Source organism: Mustelus asterias, chromosome 21 (genome assembly GCF_964213995.1).
Source record: "Mustelus asterias chromosome 21, sMusAst1.hap1.1, whole genome shotgun sequence".
In the NCBI taxonomy this organism is placed as follows: domain Eukaryota; kingdom Metazoa; phylum Chordata; class Chondrichthyes; order Carcharhiniformes; family Triakidae; genus Mustelus; species Mustelus asterias.
In genome coordinates, this window is record NC_135821.1 from 45,532,430 (window position 1) to 45,558,652 (window position 26,223).

A 26,223-nucleotide genomic window follows, 5' to 3' on the forward strand; every position below is an offset into this window, starting at 1 on the left:
TTGGACTTTAACATGGTGTTGCAAGACTTCTTACTGTACTCCTAGTGTAGACTGCGAACTGAAAGCGCTGTATGCTTTTGTTAGACTGGTAAATAAAGAGATTTTGGTGAAGGGACTTCTGCCTCCGGGGACTTATTACAGTATTGTATGAGTGACGGAAATTGCAGATAGGTAGTAGTAATCTATATATTGACGTGAGCATGAAGATACCATCGCTGAACATGGCGGCAAAAGAAAGGGTGAAGATGGCTAATGCTGCTCAGATGTGTCAATTCCCAACTTCATCCAGACTGATGCGAATAAATAAATATAATAAATTGACTAGGTGTAGAAATGGTGGGTGGGATTTACATCCCAAGACTGGAAATCCTCGCTCGAGGTCAATGGACCTTTAAATGGTCCACCAAATTTTCTGTCCTGCCTGCTACGATCCCTGTGGAGGGCAGAAAATTTACCCATTCTGACTATTTTCAGCAGTGAAATGAGGATAAATGTCTTGGAGCTCATGGGCAAGATTCTCCAGTCTCATTCGCCCCATCACCGCTGCCAGCGAGAAGGGAGAATTTGGCGCTCAGCCGAAACTCCATTCACTGTAGCGGGACTGGAGAATTCCAACCTCGGGTGAGGTCGGAGCATTCCGACCCATGTGTTTTAATTGGATTGGATGGACAGGTATGAGCCTGCGCATTGCTTGTCCTGAACGTGGGTGGAACAGGGTTGGTTGAGGTTTGTTTAAGGTGGTTCACAAACTATCCCAGCTGCCCTTCTATTCCCTGTTCCTTCCTGCTAAGCAATTGCAATTATTAAAATGGGAATTGTGAATTCCCTGTGTCATGAGAACCTGCTTTAAATCAAAAAATGATTTTTGAAACGACCAATTGATTTCTTTTGAAATACGCTAAAGCCATCTTCCAGTGACTTGAGCTCACATCCAAAGGTGGCTGCTAAATTTGCTTCCCTCTATTTTTTACATTGCAACACCATTGAGTATGAGTCTGTCTACCAAAACGCACCATGAATGATGACCTCAGAGGAATGTGTATGAAGCATAGCCCCTTTCCCATCACCGCACATTCCCGGCAATCGCTAGGATGAAGAAAAATGATTTGAGATAATCATTCGGACCCTGGCTAAGGGAGGAATTCTCAGATGTTATTGTCATCAAGTTACATTTGGAATACGCTGGCTGTAATCCGATTTGGATCCCTGGGGACTTGGAGAGAGCAGATCATGCAACAAGCCCATCTCTTGTGTGTTTTAAGCACCTGCTTTCTCTTCACAACACACCGAGGAGCCATGATGCTGTAGGAATAAGAACCTGGGTGGGTTTATTCCTCTCTTTCTCCACACAACTTGCAAGGTTTTGATTCCTGACTCCTCATTGTGATTACTGCAGGTGCCACAGATCAAACTTTTTGAAAGAATTCATCCCAGCACTGCTTTCTCCTGTAGCACAGATAAATTATCCTTCTGCATCTCGAAATCACTTCCACACTGGAAGCATCAGGGGCACCGGGAATCATAGAATCCCTCCAGTGCAGAAGGAAGCCATTCGGCCCATCGAGCCTGCACTGACAATGATCCCACCCAGACCCTATCCCCGTAACCCCACATATTTACCCTGCTAATCCCCCTGACACTAACAGACAATTTAATATGGCCAATCCTGCACATCTTTGGACTGTGGGAGGAAACCGGAGCACCCGAAGGAAAACCATGCAGGCATGGGGAGAATGTGCAAAATCCACACAGACAGTGACTCAAGCCGGGAATCGAACCCGGGTCCCTGGCGCTGTGAGGCAACAGTGCTAACCACTGTGCCATCATACCACTGAGTAAGCAGCAGGACCCCCGAATTCAGTCTGAAGCCAACCAAACCACCAACCTTCAGGGACTGTATACCCCTTGTATTTTACTATACTCCAACTTGCTTAATCGATCCTTCCTCACACTGTCATCTACTTTGTGTGCGCACGCGTGAGTGTGTGTGTGTGCACATTAAAGCAAATCTTCTTTTCATTTTAACTAAAAAAAACTGGTCTGATTGCTTACGTGCTATGATCATAGACTCAGTTAACCACTCACTGAATTGGCAAATGTATTTGTTTTAATAAAAACCTGTTGCAGTCAAACAGAGTAGGGTTGGTGTGGGGAAAAGTGGGGGGTTGTGAAGAGGAGCCTCCGACTTGGATTTTCTAATCATATGGTGTTCCCTATTTACGTTTGTGCTGCACTTTTATATTTACCTTCTACCTCCAATTACTTCCTAAAGATGCTTGAATAGTGCAACCCAATTGAAGGAATCATGTTAGGAGTGAACTTTATTCCTGGAACAAAGATAAATTCAAAGATCTCCTCTTTGCTGCTGCACGAAATGTTCAATGCAATTTGTATTACAAGAAACAAAGAAAATAGGAGCAGGAGAAGGCCATTTGGCCTTTTGCACCTGCTCCTCCATTTATGACCATGGCTGATCACCCAACGCAATAACCTGATCTTGCCCACCACCCCCTCCCCCCACCCCAATCTTTTGATCCCCTTCACCTCTAGCGCTATATCTAATTCCTCCTTGAAAATATTCTGTGTTAGGAATGTTAATGTTAGAAATTGGACCATGATCCGTTTTAAGCTTCTGGTGTTGGCATAAAACACTTCTTTATTATTTACAGCATTGTTGAGATGCATTTTCAAGTCACCTTTATCACATTCTAAAAGATGCGCCCTAGCCTCAGAAGGGCACTTCCTATCGCATAAGCTGATATTCCTTATTTTTTTATCCCTGCCACCCTGAATGAACGTGAAGTTTGCAGCTTTGCCCAGAGAGTTAAGTTGAGATCAACAATGCCAATTTTGTGTGTGATCCTAACAGTCAGCTGACAGAGAAGAGAAAAGATAAAAGCCAGATAAAACTCAGATAAAAATGCCAGTCATATTCCAATGTATTTTGGGGAGGCGATGGCCATGTGGCATTATCGCTGGATTATTAATCAAGAAACTCAGCTAATGTTCTGGGGACCTGGGTTCGAATCCCGCCACAGCAGGTAGTGGAACTTGAATTCAGTAATAAATATCTGAAATTAAGAATCTACTGATGACCATGAAATCATGTTCGATTGTCGGAAAAATCCATCTGGTTCACTCATGTCCTTTAGGGAAGGAAATCTGCCGTCCTTACCTGGTCTGGCTGCATGTGACTCCAGAGCCACAGCAATGTGGTGGCACAGTACGGTATGGCACAGGGTGGCACGGTGGCACAGTGGTTAGCACTGCTGCTTCACAGCTCCAGGGACCTGGGTTCGATTCCCGGCTTGGGTCACTGTCTGTGTGGAGTTTGCACATTCTCCTCGTGTCTGCGTGGGTTTCCTCCGGGTGCTCCGGTTTCCTCCCACAGTCCAAAGATGTGCGGGTTAGGTTGATTGGCCATGCTAAATTGCCCCTTAGTGTCCTGAGATGCGTAGGTTAGAGGGATTAGCGGGTAAATGTGTAGGGATATGAGGGTAGGGCCTGGGTGGGATTGTGGTCGGTGCAGACTCGATGGGCCAGATGGCCTCTTTCTGCACTGTAGGGTTTCTGTGATTCTGTGAATGTGGTTGACTCTCAACTGCCCTCCAAGGGAAACTAGGGATGGACAATAAATGCTGGCCAGCCAGCAACACCCATGTCCCACGAATAAACAAAAAATAAACTATAACTTGATTGGTGGCACAGTGGTTAGCACTGCTGCCTCACACTGCCAGGGACCCAGGTTCAATTCCGGCCTCAGGTGACTGTGCAAACACCACACAGACATTCTCCCCATGTCTGTGGGGGCTTCCTCTGGGTGCTCCGGTTTCCTCCCACAGTCCAAAAATGTGCGGGTTAGGTGGATTGGCCATGTTAAATCACCCCCTCAGTGTGTCCCAAGTTAGGGGGATCAGCAGCGTAGATATGTGGGATTATGGAGAGAGGGCCTGGGTAAGAGTTGCTGCAGACTCGATGGCCTCTTTCTTCACTGCAGTGATTCTGTGGGTAAAAAATGCTGGCCAGCTAGTGACATCCATTTTCCACGAATGAATAATAAAAAATATTCAGTTTCCTTTCCTCTTTACCACTGCTCCCCACATTCTTTCAGCTGATGAAAATTTATTTTTGTATTAAATATTATTTCTAGGGACAAATACGCATTGTCGATATGACATTATTTTGTGTACTCTTTTTGTATGGTTCCATATATTACCATGTCCAACATTGTCCCTTCAGCTTTCATGTAATGAGCTCCTGTTCAAAGCAACTAACAAACCAGATTAGAGGAAACACAGATCAACACAGTACAGTCTTTGACAGTTCTAATTTCTTACTTCAGTGCTGCTGTCACTTTGCAATAATGTCTAATCTTTTGTTTCAAATTTGTGTGTCTGGGTCCTGACCGCACATAGACAGTGAGCTAATTGGCTAATATGTCGTCCTGTACATAAAAGCTGTACGTGCAGTGGTTGGTGTGGTGTATAAATTGATTGACTTTACACTATACTGTCAGTTTTGGAGTTATTTTTTTTGCCTGTGAGCCACTTAATTGATGCACCAATGTGGTTGGGGATGTCACAACCGATGAAGTCAAAGTTGGGTTATGATTTATTGTTGAGTGCTGCAGCAGGCTGATAATTAAATGTTACAGTTTCATGAACACAGAGATTGATGGTAGGTGGATATTGGCCTTGTGATAGGTGACAAGTCAACAAGTTGCTGGATGTCTCCATTGCTCGCTGCGCAGGCAATAGCTTATTTCTTTTTATAGGAGCATAAGAATGAGGAGCAGAAGTAGGCAGTTCAGCCCTTCTGGCCTGCTCCGCCATTCAATCAGATCATGGCTGATCTCTTCCTGATCTCAAATCCCCCTCCTTATCTGTTCCCCAAATCCTTCTTTCTCTTTTATTAGAAATATACCTATCTCCCTCTTGAAACCATTCAACGATTCAGATTCCACCGCGCTTTGGGGCAGCGAGTTCCACAAATTCACCACCCTCTGCGAGAAGTAATTCCTCCTCATCTCAGTTTTAAATCTCCTGCCTCTCAACCTATTACTGTGACCTCTTCTTTTTTTCCAGATTGTCCCTTCAGAGGAAACATTTGATGTACATTTACTTTATCAATCCCTTTTAAAATGTTATATACCTCGATCAAATCCCGCCCTCATCCTTCTAAACTCCAGCATGTACAAGCTCAAACTGTTTAATCTCTCCTTCATCCCCGGAATCAATCTAGTGAACCTCCTCTGAAACTGCCTCCAATGCCACCACATCCTTCGTCAAATAAAGAGACCAAAACTGGACGCAATACTCCAGATGTGGTCTCACCAACACCCTATACAATTGCAACAACACTTCTCTACTTTTATACTCCAGTCCTTTCGCAATAAATGCCAACATCCCATTTGCCTTTTTTATTACGTGCTGCACTTGCACACTGATGTTTTGAGATTCATGAACATAGACACCCATGGAGATATATATGAAGTATATATATAATTTAAATAAGTTCACCACAAAATTATGTAAAAATTCCCGATGTGCTAAATGTTCTATGATGATCATCCTTCGAAGATAACTTAATAAATCCTTTGTTGTTCACTAATAAAGTCTCAAAGTGCATCATGATATGTTTGAAAATGCCAGACACTGAAATAATACATAATATCAGGGGAGATTCTCCAGCCTCCTAGCCACGTGTTTCCCGCCGGCGGGAGGTGGCTTGTTGTTTGCTGGTGGCGGGATTCTCCAGTCCCGCCGCTAAAAATTGTAATTCACATTGCTGTCACCCCCATGCCGGCGGGAAACCCACAGGTGGGGGTGCGCAGCCAGCGGGACCAAAGAATCCCGCTGGGGTGAACGGCCAGAGAATTCCGGCCATTGTCATTTACACTAAATACTTCAAATACCAAATGCATGCAAACAAATTTTGAAAATTAAAATCTGAAAGTGCGAAGCATCTTGGCTGAAATTTTAATCTTCCTGACTGGTATCAGCAGGAAGAATCTACCATGAAAGTTGTTTTGATTCATCAGTGTGTATATAATGGTTAAACAGAAGCTGATCTCAAACATTAGTCAATACAATAAGTCCTGACTTAACAAAAGTCTCATCTTCATTCGTGGCTGGGATCCTCCAGTCCTGCTGAAAGGAAATGGAGTTTTGACTGGAACGTCAAATTCTCCATTCTCTCTCGCAGCGGAGCAAGATCAGAGAATCCCACCCAACCTTATGAAACTTTAAGTGCGACCATATTAAATGAACCACGGGTTTCTCATCCCCACTTCTGACGCTATGATGGAGGGAAGGTCAATAATAAAGCAGCTGAAGATGTTTGAGTCAAGGACACGACTCTGTGGAACTCCTGCAGCAATGTCCAGGGACTGAAAGGATTGACCTCCAACCACCACATCCATCTTCCTTTGTGTTAGGTGTGACTCCAAGCAGTGAAGAACTTTTTCCCCCATTCCCTTGAGTTTTTCCAGGGCTCCTTGATGCCACATTCAGTCAAATATTGCCTTGATGTCAATCAAGGGCAGTCACTCTCACCTCACCACTTGAGTTCATCTCTTTTACCCACAATTGAACCAAATGTTAATGAGGTCATGAGCTGAATGTCCCTGGCGGAATCCAAACCTAACGTCAGCGAGCAGGTTGTGGCTGAGTCAGTGCCACTTGATAGCGCTGTCAATGGCCGCTTCCATCACTTTGCTGACATTAATAAGTCTCAGCACAAGCTGTTGTATGCAGTCAGTTGATAGCAAGGTGTTGGCTGTGAGGGAAGCTATGGGCTGGTGCAACCAGCTGCCACCCATTGATAATGAAGCCTGGGCATGGATCACCCATGCTGGCATTTCAAGCAGGTTGCAGCCAAAATTTGTACAACTGTGGTCTGGCAGAAGTTGGAAGGCTGATAATGTCCAAGAATGTGAGAGAACTGTGATAATCCAGAATTGATGAAATGAGTCTTTCAACCAATTGCTAAGCATAGTTTTTAGGTGTCAAATCATCCCAAATACACCTTATTCTGAATTGAAAACACAGCAGAAAGTTGTATTTTAAAATTAGATGGTTCACAGACCTACCACGGCACGGTGTCACAATGGTTAGCACTGCTGCCTCACAGCGCCAGAGACACAGGTTCAATTCCCAGCTTGGGTCATTGTCTCTATGCGGAGTCTGCACATTCTCCCCATGTCTGCATGGGTTTCCTCCAGGTGCTCCGGTTTCCTCCCATACTCAGAAAGACGTGTTGGTTAAATGCATCGGCCATGCTAAATTCTCCCTCAGTGTACCCGAACAGGCGCCGGAGTGTGGCGACGAAGGGATTTTCACAGTAACTTCATTGCATTGTTAATGTAAGTCTACTTGTGACACAAATAAATGAGCTTTAAACTTTGCCATTTTATGCCAGGAATTTCTTGAGTTTTTTTGAACTGGTAGCATGATTTTTATGCTTTTTCATGCGTTTCCTGTTGAAGTCAGACTGGGAAAAACTGTAAGAAAAATTCATGTCCGACTGATTGTAGAGCAAAAGCATTCGAAAATCACATATTTCCTACATGGACCTTATTTCCACAGTCTGTGTTATTTTCTTCCTTTGCCGGTTTGCAATGAGTTGACAGAATTTCAGAATTAATTATTTCACTGGTTTTGATGTTGATGTTTAGTTGCACAGTTTTATACAAACACGTTGGGAAGTAATGAGCTCTTCTCGAACATCCCAACAGCTGTTGTAAGCCAAAAAGTCTAATGACTGATCATTCTGGTTATCAGAAGGTTTTTTTTGTGTAACAAGTATTAAACTGGCTGATGAATAAAACATTTTGTACAAGGAGACTTACAAATTACTGTTGTTACAGCTCTAATTAGGAAATTTAGACTAAAGCATAAAGTAACTATCCCAGTGCCATCAATACAAAGAATAAACACAAACAAGATACTGTAGATGCTGGGAATCTGAAATAAATGCAGAAAGTGCTCGAAAACACAGCAAGCATGGAGAGAGGTCTTTCGTCAGAACTGGAAAATATTTGAACTAACTCCTGAGGCCGGTGTCCCTTTCCAGGATTCCCTTTATTTCCAAACTCATCTCCACTCCTGAGAGTGCTTCAGGTACAAAGTTGGAATCTGGAGTTTCAGTAACCCTGACACTCCTCAATATATATATAGAAGTGAGACTCCCTGATTGGGCAAGGTAATCATTACCTCAATCAGGGAGCTCACACTCCAAGAGGCTAACCTAATGGGCCTCGCTGAGGTCATTACAAGATTAGATACAAGTGGGAAGAAATTTGTTCATGTTGACTTGATACGGACCGGGGGCACAGAGTAGCACAGGCTACCTGCACAGACTTCTTCCATAATAGCATGGACCATGAATGTAGTGGTCCACAGTGCTGCCTGTCCCCAGGGAACTGACCTAAGTTCACGTGGCAATGCTACACAGACCAATTTCTCTCCTTGCAACAGTTTTTAAACTTGTGTAAGAGTCCGGAAGAAGGTGCGATGCTGGGGGGAGGGAAAGAACAATGGGGAAGAAGGGCTGTGATAGGCTGGAGGACATGAGTAATTCAATGACAAAAGGGATAATGATATAGGATCAATGAGTATAAGAAACAGAAATTAGATAGAGAGGGGGTGCAAATGGTAATAATGCAACCTTTATACCAGAATCTGCTGTCTGAGAAAATGGAAGTGGCTATGATCAGATGTCGTTCAACTCCATATTTCTGCTGAGAGATTGTCAAGTTCTTAACTGAAAAGATGAAGTGTTGTTCCTCGAGTTTGCGTTGAACCTCATTGGAATCATGAAGCAGGTTGAAGAGACATAGATCAGAGTGTGAGTGGATAGAGAATGCAAAGAATAATGTTGTCTCCGACTGCTCTCTCATTCCTAGTGACTTCTCAACATGGTTGATTCTCAACTGCCCTCTGAAATGGCTGAGTGAGACACTCGGTTCAAGGGCAATAAATTCTGGCCTGCCAGCGACGCCCATGTCCCACAAATGAATTTTTAAAACTTAAATTTACTAGAGTTAAATACCGTAACAGGAAAAATGGAGTAGGATTAAAGTTCAAGCCCAAGACCCTTGTATAAACAAACTCATTTAATCGGATTATTTAACTTAATTCTCCAAAACTAGAGGATTCAATAAATTGTGGTTTATCATATAGCAAATATGTGTATTATACTAGTTTTGTATTGTTAAGGTTGAGAGGATCACCATTAAAAACAAAATCTGATTCGGAATATTGATAAATCATTAATGGCATTCAAATTTGCATCACAAAATTAAGGGTTGGAATTTTCCGTTCTGCCTGCCGTGGGAATGTTGCAGGTGGGGCAGAAAATTTAGCTGTCCGTTTAAATATCCATTAAGCATGGGCTGGAAATTCTGGTCTTGAGGGTATGCACAGCTGGAAAGTCCCACCTTCAGTGTCACAATCTTTGATATGAGTTTTAGATAGCATAATTTATTGGTAATTTGTTGCAAGTCTTACTGAATATGTTGAACAAAGTTAATCCTTTTCAGTTGATATGGTCAAGTACGTAGGAATATGCTCTCTGGGAGAGAATTTCCTTGTCCCTTGTTGCAGCCATTAACCGTGGAGAACCTGACTAATATTTTTGCTCCATTTGAATTGATGTAGAAAAATTGGCTGGGATTTTTCTTTTACAATGGTTCTGCCGCATTTGATCTTCTCACATTCACTGCACATAGGCAATACAACCTGGGCATGGAACCAGGACATATCCCTTTATATTGGATGAAGTTAATAGAAAAATATACAACTCTTTCATCATGTTGCAGTTTAACAGATATATTGAAACCATTTCTCTGCAGTGCACGGGTTCCAACCTCTGGGCTAAACCTTTCGCAAATTTGTTGTAATTGTTTTCTTTCCTGGTTCGTTGGCAATATTCCTTTGACTTAAAGCTGACACTTCTGTCGGACTTGTCATTCAATGTATTTAAAATGTCTCCGTAAACTTCTCTCTGGAAGTACATTGACACAGCTCAATGGTCCATTGTTTTTTCAAAAGAATCTCCTGAAAAACTGAAATAGAGACCGGAATTCTCCCGTCCCACCCGCCAATGGAATTTTAGCAGGTGGGGTGGGGAGGTGGTGGGAGACACCATGCAAAGGTCCATTAAAGTCAGGCAGGAATCTCGGGTTTGCAGGCGAGCGCGGCCGGGGATTCCCACCCAGCATCTCTCTTTTTAGTATCTTAGTTTATCCACATTAAACTTAATTCAGATATCTGATCCATCCATTGATCTTCAACAATTGAATTTTCTGGTCATAGCTGTTGTGGAACTTGTAGAACTGCAAATTGGCTGTTGAGTTTCCAACATTATGGCAGTGTCTGCATTTTAGAGTTCTTCATTGGCTTTAAAGTGCTCTGTGACTTACTGAAGTCATGAAAAGTGCTATCTGAATGCAAGATCCCTTTTTATTTATTTTATTCATGAGTGCCACAAGTAGGCTTACATTAACACTGCATTGAAGTTACTGCGAAAACCCCCTAGTCGCACCACACCGACACTTGTTCGGGTACACTGAGGTAGGATTTAGCATGGCCAATGCACCAACCTGCACATCTTTGGACTGTGGGAGTAAACCAGAGCACCTGGAGGAAACCCACGCAGACGCAGGGAGAATGTGCAGACTCCACACAGATAGTGACCCAAGCCGGAACCGAACCCAGGTCTCTGGTGCTGTGAGGCAGCAGTGCTAACCACTGTGCCACCATGAACCATAGTGATGCAAAGATACTTGTCAAAAGTTTGTTTGGAAGGTTCTATTTCATTTTGCTTAAAAATTGCATCTGAACGTGTTTTAAGTTTATTCATTAGTGTCACAAGTAAGCTTACATTAACACTGCAATCAAGTTACTGTGAAAATCCCCTACTCGCCACACTCTGGCGCCTGTTCGGGTACACTGAGGGAGAATTTGACATGGGCAATTCACCAAACCAGTGCATCTTTCGGACTGTGGGAGGAAACCCATGCAGACACGGGGAGAATGTGCAAACTCCACACAGACATTGACCCAAGCCGGGAATCAAACTCGGGTCTCTGACGCTGTGCCCTGTGCCACCGTGCCTTGTGCGGGGATATGTGTGATAGCCATTGTTTGCAATGAATGCCAGCTTTGAGTCTGTTCTGTGCAAACATGAGTTCACTCATGTTTACTGGGCTCCACTAAGTTTGCCCAGTAACCTAAAGGTGGGGCTACATGAATTCTGGAATGGCTCTATTTAATTTGATGAGAGTTGGCCTTTCAACTCATCCTCGAACTAATCCACACCTACCAGATCATGGCATTACTCAAAATGTTCCAGAACCACGAGGGGATTTTGTCAGAGTTTTTAAACTTCAGGTCTGACAGGAGGAGATCTTTAAGTCTTCAAGCCAAGGTGAAGTGTCAGAACCTTTCTCAATAAATCAAATCACTTGCCTCATAACCTGAGGAGCAATAGATGGTTTTTATGAGGTTTTAAAAATGATATTTTTACGTAGGCAAATTGTCTTTTGTAAAGGACAGATATGGGGAAACACTTCAACAGAAATGTTTGCCTTCAGACACACTTTTCCCTCTTTGATAACAGCAATCATGACCATGGATACTTATTCTCTGTGATCCAACTTGTACTGCATATTGAATGTTAATCAATTTCAGAGCAGTCTCATGAGTTTCTTCAAAGTGTCGGGTCCTGGTGTATCTTGCAGCTGGTCTTCACAAATGTAATGTTGTCAGTTGGAATACTAAATTGGGGTGTTAAAGAGATGAGATTCTTCAGTGGCGCCACATTAAGAGAGGAAATTCAAAGCGTAGTGTGATCAATTACGTTAATCACCCCCCCCTTTCCCTCGGTATATATGCAGAATAAATGGGGTTTGACATTGGAAAATTTGAACTCTGTCAGAATAAATGATGGTAATAATAACATGAAGTAAACTAACATTAAGCAAAAGGTAATTGTCTGGAAAGTTGCTATTAAGAACCATAAATATTTCTGACACCTCATAACATTAAGAAGTAGGTGTAGAGCTTGTAGTAAATTTATATTCTGCGTGATAATCTACTAATATCCTACCTATTCTATCGTCCTGATTGCAAGGCTTTGCAATGTTGTTAAAAACTCTAGTACAAGCATATTGTGGACATTTATTGTCGAAGGAACATGATAAATATGCAGTACCATTGTGTCACAATTCAAGAGTGAATTGAAAAGAGGGAGACAAGGAGACTGCTATGTTTGGATCTGCAGATAATATAAAACCCCATGGATCAGTTGAACTTGGTGCTTGTTGCTTTCCATCTACCTTGCTAAAACTTCTCAAAATCAGCATGTAACATTACTCCAGGCTCTTCAAAGAACATAAATATGCATGAAGGAGCACGTCAAAAGATTGGAAAACAATTTGGAATGCACTGCCTGGAAGTGTGGTGGAGGCAGGCTCAATCAAGGCATTCAAGAGACCATTAGATCGTGACTTGAATAGAAACAATTTGCAGGGGTATGGGGAAAGGGCAGGAGTGTGTCACTGGGCCATGATATTCATTTGGAGAGCTGGTGCAGACAGGATGGGCCAAATGGCTTCTGTCTGCACCATAACAACTCTGTGATTCTGCGTCCTCAATTTTGACTGTTATTTTAGATTTTGTACTGCTGTAAACCTCAAACATCACAAGCTGATTCTTTTCTACATTAATATAAACATGTCGAAGGTTTGAAGTTATGCCTCATACCTTGCTTGTTGCAGATCAGTGACTATCTAGTGTTTGTGAAGCATATGGATAATTTTGCCTGAAGCCCTTGATTCTATAAAGTACAATTCTGGGATCTAAATGAGAGCTGCAGTTCCAGCTTTTGCAGTGTTTGAGGTAGAATTCAATCAAATTAAAGTAAGTTAAGGTTATTTATTAGTCGTAAGTAAGCCTTACATTAACACTGCAATTAAGTTACTGTGAAATTCCCGTAGTCGCCACAGTCCGGTGCCTGTTTGGGTCAACGCACCTAACCAGCACATCTTTCAGAACGTGGGAGGAAACCGGAGCACCCAGAGGAAACGCAGGGGGAGAACATGCAATCTCCACACAGACAATGACCCAGGCCAGGAATCGAACCCAGGTCCCTGGCGCTGTGGAGCAGCAGTGCTAACCAGTGTGCTACTGTGCTGCTCCAATTCAAGGTTTTGTGTGTGTGTGTGTGTGCGTGTGTGCGTGCGTGCGTGCGTGCGTGCGTGCCAGTAATTAGGTTTCACTTTACAATGCATAACGTTTTGTATATTCAATAAACTTCCAAACATTCCAGCCAATATCCAGCATTTAAGGAATTCTATTACTTGTGTCTGTGATATATTGAAGTAGGTAAAAATACCTCTGAGGCTAGTCTGAGTCAAAATACAGTAAGGCTTTATTCTCACAAGCTTGCGGGAGAACCTGACCCCTTGAAAGCGGAAGCCAAAGTTCTTCCTGAACACAGAAAAGTGGGGATATATATACAGCATGGCTTCGAATACTGGTCACGAATCAACCCCAGACCAGTCACGACTCAGAAATACAATTTACAACTGCTGGTCACGAAGCAAGCTTCCAGACCAACTACAAAAAATACATTGATAACTTCTTGACCATAAACCAGTGTATCTGGCATCCTCAGCACATGAAGCGCAGGTCTTCTGTTTCCTGTTCTTCCCGCGGTTCCCCTTTGAAGTTCCGACGCTCTTCCAGCTGCCTCAGCGGGAGTTCCTCTTCAAACGGCTGATATCGTGATCCACACCATGGAATCGCCTGTCTTCCGCAAACCACACACAAACTTGGAGGAAAGGTAAGACTTCACAAACACATTCACATTGCATTGACTATCTATTGTTATAAAAATAAAAGTTAACTGGTATTAATGTCAGAAGCAGTACAAACAAGAATAACTTTTATTCATGTCAAAAGCAGTATAAACCTGAGGAGATTAGCCACAATGAAGGGTTATGCTTGTGATATATTCTAAGTACAAAGTTCAACCTTTTAGGTACAAAATACATTAACCCTTTCCCTTTAGGTACCAAATACATTGAGTACAAAAACATTAACCCTTTCCCTTCTTCATATATGTATATATATTGTATGTTGGGGCTTGGGTGCAGACTGCCCCTTTAATAGCTGACCCCTGGGTAATTAACTCCTGATGTGGAGATGCTGGCGTTGGACTGGGGTAAGCACAGTAAGAAGTCTCACAACACCAGGTTAAAGTCCAACAGGTTTATTTGGTAGCAAATACCATAAGCTTTCGGAGCATAGCTCCTTCGTCAGATGGAGTGGATATCTAGAACAGATATCCACTCCATCTGACGAAGGAGCTGTGCTCCGAAAGCTTATGGTATTTGCTACCAAATAAACCTGTTGGACTTTAACCTGGTGTTGTGAGATTTCTTACTGTAATTAACTCCTCCCAGTATGGGACCTGGTTGAGCAGTTTTAGACCTGACTGTGACTCAGTACACACCTTAAATAAAGAGTTTACATTATGAGCCGACCTAGTGATCCTTTATGCACCCTGAGTCGATAGGGGCATGCATAATAGTATCTAAGACAACAGCTAACATCACAGAGTTTTGAAATGTTAAAATTCCAATCTTAAGTGCCCCAATGATTGGTGCTGAAATGTCTTTTGTTGTTCAAATAATCTGAATTCAACAATAAAGGGGCAGAGTTTCAGCTTTGAGCACAACTGATGATTCAGATCCAAACTGCGTGCAAATCTTTGGAGAAGTTTTTTTTTTAAATTTCCATTCCAACTTATTTGCATATTGCTGACCTTGAACAAGCACAATTGGGAAGTGTTTTAGGATATAATTTAGTTTAAAAATGTAATATTTAAAATCTACTTGTGGTCCTTCGATGCGGTTGCTTTATGCAACTGAAAATAGATTTGTCACAAAAAGTGACCGTTTTTAAACATGGTAATTAGTCCAACATCTTAATTGAACATGAATTGTATTTATTTGCATCATATTCATGTGGTGAGCGTTAACTGGGGATTTACTTGTAGCCCTACAAATAAGAACATGGTAAATGCTGGTTGTTGAGTGGGGCGGCACAGTGGTTAGCACTGCTGCCTCAACGCCCGACCTGGGTTCGATTCCCTGCTTGGGTCGCTGTCTGTGCAGAGTCAGCATGTTTTCCCCGTGTCTGTGTGGGTTTCCTCCCACAGTCCAAAGATGTGCAGGTTAGGTGCATTGGCCATGCTAAATCCTCCCTTGGTGCACCCGAACAGGCGCCGGAGTATGGAGACTAGGGGATTCTCACTGTAACTTCATTGCAGTGTGAATGTAAATCTTTAAAACTTTATAACATGGTGGAAGAGGTTGATTACCAAAAGACTAAGGTATGAAAAATAAGAGAAAAAAGACAGATCACTAAAATCTTAGTGGCCATGGCAGGAACCTCGTGTGAATTGGTCGAGTATGATTAGCTTCCAATGTTCTGGGAGTTTGAACCATATTACCGATGGAATAATGAAGTTGATTATCCCGACAGGAGTGATCTGTTGGTTTGATACAGTTACATTTCTACCACATAGAATACAAGGTATGGCCTTGGCATCATCATAGAAGTAAAATATTTTGTGAGATGGTGTCCATCAAATGAATAATGATGGGGATTTCATTCTTCTATGAGAGATCCTCAGTGAAATCTACAAGGAAGATGATTTGTTAAATGCCTCTGAGGTATGGTCAGAATTTGATAGATTTCAGAAAGCAAATGGGCAGTTCATGTAAAATATCACCATGTTAACAGTTTAAACTGTCGATGTTCATTTTGGGGATCTCTGGATTGGTGCCAGCATTTAAATTTGTGAATCGTGCTGAGCTGTCTCACGTCGACAGACAACTGGTTTTAACTGGTGTTTTTTTTGGAGGAGGAGAACATGTTGCATTCAATGGTGTGACCATCACTAAATCCCCCACTGTCAACATCCTTGGGGTTACCATTGACCAGAAACTCCACTGAACTTGCCACATAAATGCAATGGCTACAAGAGAAGGTCAGAAGCTCGGAATACTGGCGTGTAACTCACCACCTGACTCCCCAAACCTGTCCACCATTGACAAGGCTCAAGTCAGGGTTGTGATGGAATACTCCCCATCTGCCTGGATGGGTGAAGCTCCAACAACACGAGAAGCTTGACGCCATCCAAGACGAAACAGCCCACTTGATTGTCACCACATTCACAAACATCCACTCCCTCCACTACCAACGTTCAACAGCAGCAGTGTGTACTATCTACAAGATGCATTGCAGAAATTCACCAAAGATCCCTGAGACAGCACCTTCCAAACCCACGACCACTTCCATCGAGAAGAACAAGGGCAGCCCATACTTGGGAGCACCATCACCTGCAAGTTCCCCTCCAAGCCACTCACCATCCTTACATGGAAATATATCACTGTTCCTCACAAACCTGGAATTTCCCCTCTAATGCTTTGTGGGTCAACCCACAGTATGTGTACTGCAGTGTTTCAAGAAGGCAGCTCACCACCACCTTCTCAAGGGCAACTAGGGATGGGCATGTGGTGAACCACAGATGGTTACCACTATGGGTACTGAACCATAGATGGTTATCACTATGGGTACTTGTACATATGTTACTCTTGTTACTGTTGGGGTTAGGGTTGGGGTGTTCCACCTGTTGGTATTGTTCTGTGGTACACTCTGGTTGGCTCCGCCTTCCTATAGGAGTATAAAGGTCACTGCACTTCCTAGTGACCCTTTAGTCTGGGATTGTATTGTCAAGCAGTATGCTCTATTCTTGTTGCTAATAAAAGCCTTTATTTCCCGGGTATGATCCAGCCTCCCGAGTGATTTAATCGCGCATCAATTTTATTAGCAACAATTTTTGTTTTGAAAAAAAAAACCATGGAGCAAATGTTAAAACCCGATCGGCTTACCTTAGATCCGCGTGCCGCTGGAGCGTCGAACACTTTCGACCATTGGTTGAAGTGTTTCCAGGATTATATCAACGCCTCAACAGCAGTCCAAAGCATCGCCGATAGATTGCGGGTCCTCCACGCAAGGGTAAGCGACAATGTGTATGCAACAATCCGTGATTCACAAGACTACAAAGAGGCCATCGAACTACTTAAGAAGCTGTACCATAAACCGCCAAACGAGATTCATGCTCGGCACCTACTAGCCACTCGATGGCAGCAGCCCAGCGAAACGATGGGACAGTACCTGCGCGAACTTCAGCAGCTAGCCAGAGCCTGCAATTGCAAGCCAGTGTCGCCTACTCAATACACTAACGATCTGATCCGAGATGCGTTCGTGGCGGGAATCAGCTCATCCTATATTCGCCTGCGGCTGATAGAGCAAGGTAACTTGGACCTAGCTAAGACGGTGGAATTGGCTGATGCGATGGAAACGGCCTAGAGAAGTCTTGAAACTTACTCCACCGACCACGTGGGAACATCGTGGCAAGTACAGCCACCGACTCAACTCTACCCAGCGGCTCCTAGGAACTGCGCGATCGTGCTTTCAACCTCGGACCTGACGGCGCCAGCAGCTCCAGGAGGCCCACGGTGCTATTTCTGTGGATTGGCGAAGGACCCTCGTCAGCGATGTCCGGCCAGAACGGTATTTTGCTCCGCGTGTGGGAAGAAAGGGCACTATGCTAAAGTGTGCCGAGCGAAACCACCTTCGAAGCCAAGCAGTGCTGCGTGTGACTCTCCAGGATCCGTCTCCTCGTCTCCAGCTTCGTTGATGTCTTCAACCACGTGCGATTCACGGGCGCCACCATTCCTGAGGACGACGACGCAAGACACGTGCGACCTGCGAGTGCCGCCACTTTCAACGCCATCGACCACGTGCGATCCATGGGCGCAGCCATTTTGGTCGACACCGACCGCAGACGACCAGCAGGGGACCTCCTGATCGACCATCTCAGCTGCCTGCAGTTGCCCTCGGGATTCAACGGTGATGTCAATCATCCTGGACCAGGCCAAGCCTCACAGACTCGACAAGTCCATGATGGACATAGAGGTAAATGGACGCCTGATACATTGTCTGTTTGACAGCGGGAGCACGGAGAGTTTCATTCATCCGGACACCGTGAAACGGTGCGGTCTCTGAGTACAGACTGTCAGGCAGACAATTTCTATGGCGTCGAGGTCCCGATCTGTTACCGTTCTTGGGAGCTGCGTGGTAAATCTAACGGTGCGGGGCACAGTTTATGAGAACTTCAGGCTCCTCGTGTTACCGCACCTTTGCGCTCCGGTACTCCTGGGACTAGACTTTATGGTCCACCTGAGGAGTGTGATCCTGCAGTACGATGGGCCACTCCCTCCACTTTCAGTGGGAGAACTGCAACCTCCAAATTGCCCAGTGCGCTCCACGTGCAGTCTCTCGACACTCAAAATCACCCTGCCGTCTTTATTTGAAAATCTCATGCCAGGCTGCAAGCCCATCGCAACTAAGAGCAGGTGTTACAGCGTTGAGGATCAGATCTTTATTCGATCTGAAGTTCAGCGGCTCCTCAGGGAAGGGATCATTCAACCTAGCACTAGCTCATGGAGACACAAGTCGTGGTGGTTAAGACTGGAGACAAGCCCCGGATGGTCATAGACTATTGTCAGACCATTAATAGGTACACGCAGCTGGACACGTATCCTCTCCCGCGCATATCTGACATGGTCAATCAGATTGCGCAGTACTGGGTGTTCTCCACCATCGACTTGAAGTCAGCCGACCACCAGCTCCCCATTCGCCCAGAGGACCGGAAATACACGGCCTTTGAGGCGGATGGCCGTCTCTACCACTTCTTAAGGGTCCCTTTTGGCGTCACTAATGGGGTCTCGGTCTTCCAGCGTGAAATGGACCGAATGGTGGACCAAAACGGGCTACAGGCTACCTTCCCGTACCTGGACAACGTCACTATCTGCGGCCATGACCAGCAGGACCACGATGCCAACCTCCTGAAGTTTTTACTCACTGCGTCTCGCCTGAATCTGACCTATAACAGGGAGAAGTGCGTATTCAGCAAGCACCGCCTAGCAATTCTCGGATATGTGGTGGAAAACGGGGCCCTCGGCCCTGATCCAGACCGTATGCGTCCCCTCCTTGAACTTCCCCTACCCACTAGCACCAAAGCACTGAGAAGATGCTTAGGTTTCTTTTCATATTACGCACAGTGGGTTCCCAATTATGCGGACAAAGCCCGTCCGCTCATTAAGTCTACCTCTTTTCCCCTGGCAGCAGAGGCTCGCTTAGCCTTTGAAGGGATAAAAGCCGACATCGCGAAAGCCACGATGCACGCTGTTGATGAGTCCAACCCCTTGCAGGTGGAGAGTGATGCATCTGATTTCGCCCTGGCCACCACACTTAACCAGGCGGGCAGGCCCGTTGCCTTTTTCTCTCGCACCCTCCAAGGCCCTGAAATTCAGCACTCCTCTGTGGAAAAAGAGGCTCAGGCCATTGTGGAGGCCATCTGGCATTGGCGCCATTATTTGGCTGGATAATGATTTACCCTGCTCACGGACCAGCGGTCCGTGGCCTTCATGTTCAACAACACGCTAAGGGGTAAAATCAAAAGTGATAAAATCTTGAGGTGGAGAATCGAACTCTCCACCTACAACTATGATATCATGTACCGTCCGGTGAAGCTCAATGAGCCCTCAGATGCCCTGTCGCGTGGAACATGTGCCAGTGTGCAGGAGGACCGGCTACACGCCCTCCACAATGATCTCTGCCATCCGGGGATCACTCGGCTCTTCCATTTTGTAAAGGCCCGGAATCTGCTCTACTCCATAGAGGATGTCAGGTCGATAACTCGAAGCTGCCAGGTATGTGCTGAATGCAAGCCGCACTTCTACCGACCTGACAGGGCACACCTCATTAAGGCCACTCGCCCTTTTGAACGACTGAGTGTTGATTTCAAGGGCCCCCTTCCTTCGACAGATCGGAATGTGTACTTCCCCAACGTGGTTGACGAGTACTCCCGATTCCCTTTTGCCATTCCCTGTTCAGACATGTCCGCTGCCACGGTCATCAAAGCCTTGCGGAGTCTTTTTACCCTGTTCGGCTACCCCAGTTATATCCACAGTGATAGGGGTTCGTTGTTTATGAGCGACGACTTGAGGCAATACCTGCTCTCTAAAGGAATTGCCTCAAGTAGGACTACGAGTTACAACCCCAGGGGTAACGGGCAGGTCGAAAGAGAAAACGCTACAGTCTGGAAGGCTGTCTTACTGGCGTTGAGGTCTAGGGGTCTTCCAGTCTCCCGTTGGCAAGAGGTACTTTCTGATGCGCTCCATTCAATCCGTTCCCTCCTGTGTACGGCAACCAACGCTACCCCACATGAGCGGATGTTTACTTTCCCGAGGAAGTCTTCCTCTGGGACCTCACTGCCGTCTTGGTTGACGTACTCAGGACCTGTCCTCCTGCGGCGGCATGTAAGGACCCGCAAGTCCGACCCTTTGGTTGAACAGGTCCATCTCCTCCAGGCCAACCCTCAATATGCCTCTGTAGCATATCCTGACGGGCGAGAGGACACGGTCTCTATCTGAGATCTGGCGCCTGCAGGGGACCTGGAAACCCCCATCGCTCCCGCACCCCTGGTTAGAGTTCCTTTGCCCATTATCTCCCCTCCTGACACGGTGCGGGCAGTATCGGGACCTCCACTTAATCCTCTTACTCCCGTGTACAGCTTGCCTGAGTCCAGGAGATTGTCGCCACCTCGAGGTCCACCCGTCCGTGAGGAACTGGAGGAGTCACTGGACGCCACCTTGGAGAGAGGATCACCACGGTCACCAGAACCGGCGCTACCGCCAGTGCTGAGGAGGTCGCAGAGACGGTGCGGCCCTCCGATACGACTGAACTTGTGAATATATGGACAGTTCGTACTTTTTTTTTTGCCCCACCGGCCTTTGTTTTTAAAGGAGGGGTGAATGTGGTGAACCATAGATGGTTATCACTATGGGTACTTGTACATATGTCACTCTTGTTACTGTTGGGGTTAGGGTTGGGGTGTTCCACCTGTTGGTATTGTTCTGTGGTACACTCCGGTTGGCTCCGCCTTCCTATAGGAGTATAAAGGTCACTGCACTTCCTAGTGACCCTTTAGTCTGGGATTGTATTGTTAAGCAGTATGCTCTATTCTTGTTGCTAATAAAAGCCTTTATTTCCCGGGTACGATCCAGCCTCCCGAGTGAATTAATCGCGCATCAGGGCAGCCAGCGATGCCCATGTCCCATGGATGAATACAAAAAAAATCAGATGTCTGATGCCTTAAAAATAAATTCATGGGGAAACAGTCATTCATTTCTGTCTTCATGGAACAAATGAAACAGTTAATAGATGCTTCGGGTGTAATTCAGTGCATCATTATGCAAGGAAATGCACAAAGCCAGAAACATGCAAGGTAACAGGTTTTCATCAAGGCTGAGGTCTCTGAGAAACTTCAGAGACCACCGAGACATGGTGCAAGACCAAAGGGAGATATAGGCCTCAATTCAGAAGATTTGCTACATTATAAAAGAGGCAGACAGTCACAGGGATTGGAAAGGTCCTGATAAGGCAATAAGTCATGTTGATAAGACGGTATTTATTAAACATGGCAGCTGAACTGCTAACGTGCATTCCTCAAGATTAATCAGAATTAATTGCAGATTTTTAGACTTTGACCCACTGATAGAAATGAATGAGGCACCTTGTACCTTAAATGCTCATGTGTTTTGTAATGAATGTCCTGAGGAATAGAATGCGGTACATCTAGGACTGAATAGTAGTAATATGAGTGATCATGACATGCATTATAGGGTTATCACATTACAAGGTGATAGCCCCAAGTGAGTACTCAATTGACAGAGCACTCAAATGAATGGAGGGGTGCCACAGTTGTGGGGTGTGTTATGGGCAAGCTTTAACTATTGATTCAATGTTCAGAATGATAGGCAGGAAGTTACCTCCATGTACTGGCAGAAGTGGGTGTAAGAGTGGAGGGTAAGAAAGGACAGTGCAAATATTGATGGTGAGTCTGGGAGTGAATCTTGCATTAGGAAATTATCATATGCCAGAGATGCACCCTCCGATTAGAGCAAGAGGCAAATCTCATAATAGTCATCCCCGCAGACCAGAAATGCGGAGGTTGAGACAATCCCAGAATATATTAGACAAGGAAATAAAAGTTAGGGAAGAGTCTTAGAACAAAACTAGAACACAAAGTCCCATAGTGGCAGCTGCCAAGAACTTTGAGGATTAACTACAAGAGAAGCAGAACAGAGAGTGTGTGATCGTTGGGGAGAGTTCGGGGTTTATTCTGATGAGCCAGTTCATGTTTGCCAGCCTTGTTACACAGATTTGTACTGGAAAAGGCCACTGCAAATGGGACTTGTAAAGCAAAAAGTGAGGCTTGTTGTTCAGGGGTTTGAAGAGCAACGAATGCTACAAATGTTAGAGTTGATTTCCCCTACAGCTGGGGAAGTAATTTTGGAAATATTCTTTTTAGCTCTTTTGCGCATCATGCCCATTAATATGTGGCTAAATCAACATAAAAGCTGCCGTTCTGCAGAGTGATACTTTCGGGTGGGAAGTTTTTCGAAAACTGACCAAAAGAAGGGGGAGATGCAGAAGAAAAGCAATGGAAACCAGCCAAACTAGTCATATAAATACTGTAGCTACCAGAGCAGATCGGAGGCTGGGAACCCTTCAACGAGTAACTCACCTCCTGATTCCCCAAAGCCTGTTCATCATCGACACGGCTCAAGTCAGGAGTGTGATTTAATACTCTTCACTTGCCTGGATGGGTGCAGGTCCATCAACACAAGAAACCTGACACCATCCAGGATGAAGCAGCTTGCTCAATTGGCACCCCATCCACAAACATACTCCCATCACCACTGATGCACAGTGTCAGCAGTGTGTACAATCTACTGCCGGAACTCATCAGGGCTTCTTAGTACCTTCAGAACCTGCGACTGTGACCATCTAGAAGAACAAGGGCAGCAGATACATGGGAACACCACCACCTTCCAAGCCACACACCACCCTGACATGGAAATATATCTCCGTTCCTACATTGTCGCAGTAGTTAGTGCAATTGGTAGTCTGGTCATAAATTTTAAACAAACCAAGAGCTTTTAATCTATCCATTCAGATCACTTTACCTCAAAAAAACACCCTAAGTTTCTAAGAGCCTCATGGAAGGCGTGCAAACCATTAGTGGAAACTCGTTGGTGATTTGTACAGTCTCAGGATGTGCCTGCTTTTATGCTGGGGGGAGGTTGCTGGAAATTGGTTTTTAGCACCAGTTAAAAATAGTTACAACATTTTAAACTACAGCAAAAAAATCACAAACTAGTTGTGAATGCGATGTACACTTAAAATCCCCTGATCTTTTGCACTATATTAGTTGATTTCAGGACAATTACACAGGCGGGGGGGGGAAACAACAGAATATAGTGGAAACTCCAGACCCTGAATATGATGTATTGTTTTAAATCATCAGAGAAAATACACTTAATGAGAGGAAGCACTTTGAATTATTGTGTGGATATAACTGCAGATTTATAATAATGAGGTTTGCAATGTTTTCATTAATGTTATGCAAATCATCTGAAATTTGGAAGCCTTGATGTGGTGGGTGTGTTCTAGCAATGTAGAATCCATTAAAATGCTTTTTTACACAATGTACAAGGCTCCACTGATGGACTTTCTGTGGCTTGATAGCTTTTCCTAGATTATTTTGTGGAACTACAAGTCTCTAGTTGCATATAACTGACCATAATGCATGTGTATATGTTATGGGCGGGATTCTCCGATCTCATCTGTGGCTGTCCCTCCACAAATGAGAAGGGAGAATTTGGCACTCAACCAAAACTCCATTCATTTTCAGCGGCACCAGAGAATCCCAGCCGTGAATGAGAATGGAGATTTTCGCCGCAGATCATGTGGAACTTTGGCTGGAACCCTCCGATGCTGCATGCCCCATCAGCGCTGCCAGTGAGAATGGAGAACTTGGCGCTCAGCCAAAGCTCCATTCACAGCAATGGGACCGGAGGATTGGGGTGGCATGGTGTCACAGTAGCTAGCACTGCTGCCTCTCAGCGCCAGGGACCCAGGTTCGATTCCCGGCCTTGGGTCACTGTCTATGTGGAGGTTGCACATTCTTCCTGTGTCTGCGTGGGTTTCCTCCGGGTGCTCCAGTTTCCTCCCACACTCCAAAGATGTGCGGGTTTGGTGGATTGGCCATGTTAAATTGCCCCTTAGTGTCAAGGGGATTAGTTGGGTAAATGCATGGGGTAATGGGGGTGGGACCTGGGTGGGATTGGCCTCCTTCTGCACTGTAGGGTTCTATGATTCCATGAATTATGGCCTACATCTGTCCTATGATTGTTGTAGATTTTCTCCTTAATTATTTTTGGGGCCAGAGAGGATTTTTTTCATATATTTTTCCATTTTGTGTTTCCTTTTTCTTCTTCCTCCAATTCTTTACTTTTCCCTTTTTCATTTTCTTCCAAATGTAAGTTTATTAAATTATGGCTACACTGTAAACTATTTTTGATACTGTTATTCATTATGATTGTTGTTAAAACTTGAGCAGAAAAAGAGATGATTTTACAATGTAAAGCAGTGTTCATTCTCAAGAGTGCAGTTCTGAAACGTCATTAGTTTCAAATCAAAATTTGGCTGCATGAATTGCAAGACAAAATTAGTCATGACTGTGAACGATAAACTCATTCGGTTATGTTTTTAAAAAGTTCTTTTTTGTTATCTCTTTCAGTATTACCAAGTCATACTTGTGGGAATCCTGGCAAATTGCAGAATGGACTGCAGCAGGGATCCACTTTCAACATAGGGGACAAAATCCGGTTTAGTTGCAACACTGGCCACTTCCTTGAAGGACATGCAGTGCTGACATGCCTTGCCAGCACGGAGAACAGCGCCTCGTGGGATTTTCCAGTTCCCTTTTGCAGAGGTAAAACGAAACTGAATGGAATTTTCAGCTGATGAATCGGGATGTGCTTAAATCCTTGACCTAGTTCTCAGAAAATACTCTTTGTGGACTTCAGTAGTGGTGTGAATGCGTACCATGGCAACATTCATTGGAGCAACCCATCTCATTTGTATTTGTCACTGTCATTTGAACTCTCATGCAAGCAGCATTTCAATGAACTGAATGTGTTGGACAAAGTACTGTTGAGAATTTCTGAACTGGTTCATTATCCATAACCATGCTAATTGCATGCAAGGTGCTAAATATAAGGTCACAGTGTAGCCAATCTTAGATAATTATATTTTGCTTGAAGTCTTGTCACAGAATTATGGCACCAATATGATGGTATCAGAAGCCAAGTGCCCCATCTCATTCTTTACCCTTTTAGAATCAAAGCCTTTTATTGTGCAAAATTGCCCAGACCCCACTGAATTGTGAGAACCTGATGCTGTAGAACTTGATTAAACTTCTCAATGTACATAGTCAAATGAGACAAATGCAAGGCTAAATAAGGAGGTCAAGAGTTTAGCCTTGCAAAATCTAACAAGGATGCAGGAGTGAGGATATACCAAAGCTGAAAATTTGATATAGAAATAGACTGACAAAGAATTACGGGGAGACAAACAGAAATGGGCGAGGCAGGAACTTTAACTTCAAAATTTCACTTAATTTCCAGTATTGTCATGTTTATTTATTCTGTCATGAAAATTGTTTTTGATGGCAATTTATAAACTATAACATGTGAATCTGCAAGTGAATTATTGTAAATAAAGTACATGATGAGGAGAAAACTGCAATAGTCAATACACATTCCAACATTTAAGACATGAGTGATATCGAGTGCTGTCCACTGGTTGAGTGTAAGTAATACATTTTGACATGAGAATGGTAAAGTGAAATATGGTCTTTACATTCTGGGGGTTACTATTGGCCACAAACTGAACTGTGGCAATAAGAGCAGGTCAGAGGCGGGGGCCACAATTTTCCAGCCATGCTGTGTCTGGCACAGATCGTGCTCATCTGGGAGAATTGCATGTGGGCCCAAATGATTAGTGCCAAATGATTTCCGATCTTCCTGGTCCCTGTCTGCTGGCGCAAAGCAGATCTTGCCCAGAAATGACACGAGGCTGATTAGCATGAGATTGACATGATTTCAACCTCATGAGCAAGTTTGGCATGCAATCATTCCCCTCCCTCCACAAAGGTTCCCCGTCCCCT

The 26,223-nt window shown here is 44.3% G+C and overlaps 1 protein-coding gene across 1 annotated transcript in view; it reads left to right on the top strand.

Annotated features, from left to right (window-relative positions):
- csmd2 (CUB and Sushi multiple domains 2) overlaps positions 1-26,223 on the top strand; it is a 1,866,499-nt gene that overhangs the window by 541,473 nt on the left and 1,298,803 nt on the right. Inside the window, exon 4 of the mRNA XM_078237109.1 lies at positions 24,793-24,987. Coding sequence (XP_078093235.1) covers positions 24,793-24,987 — 195 coding nt within the window. The remainder of the gene's footprint in view (positions 1-24,792; positions 24,988-26,223) is intronic.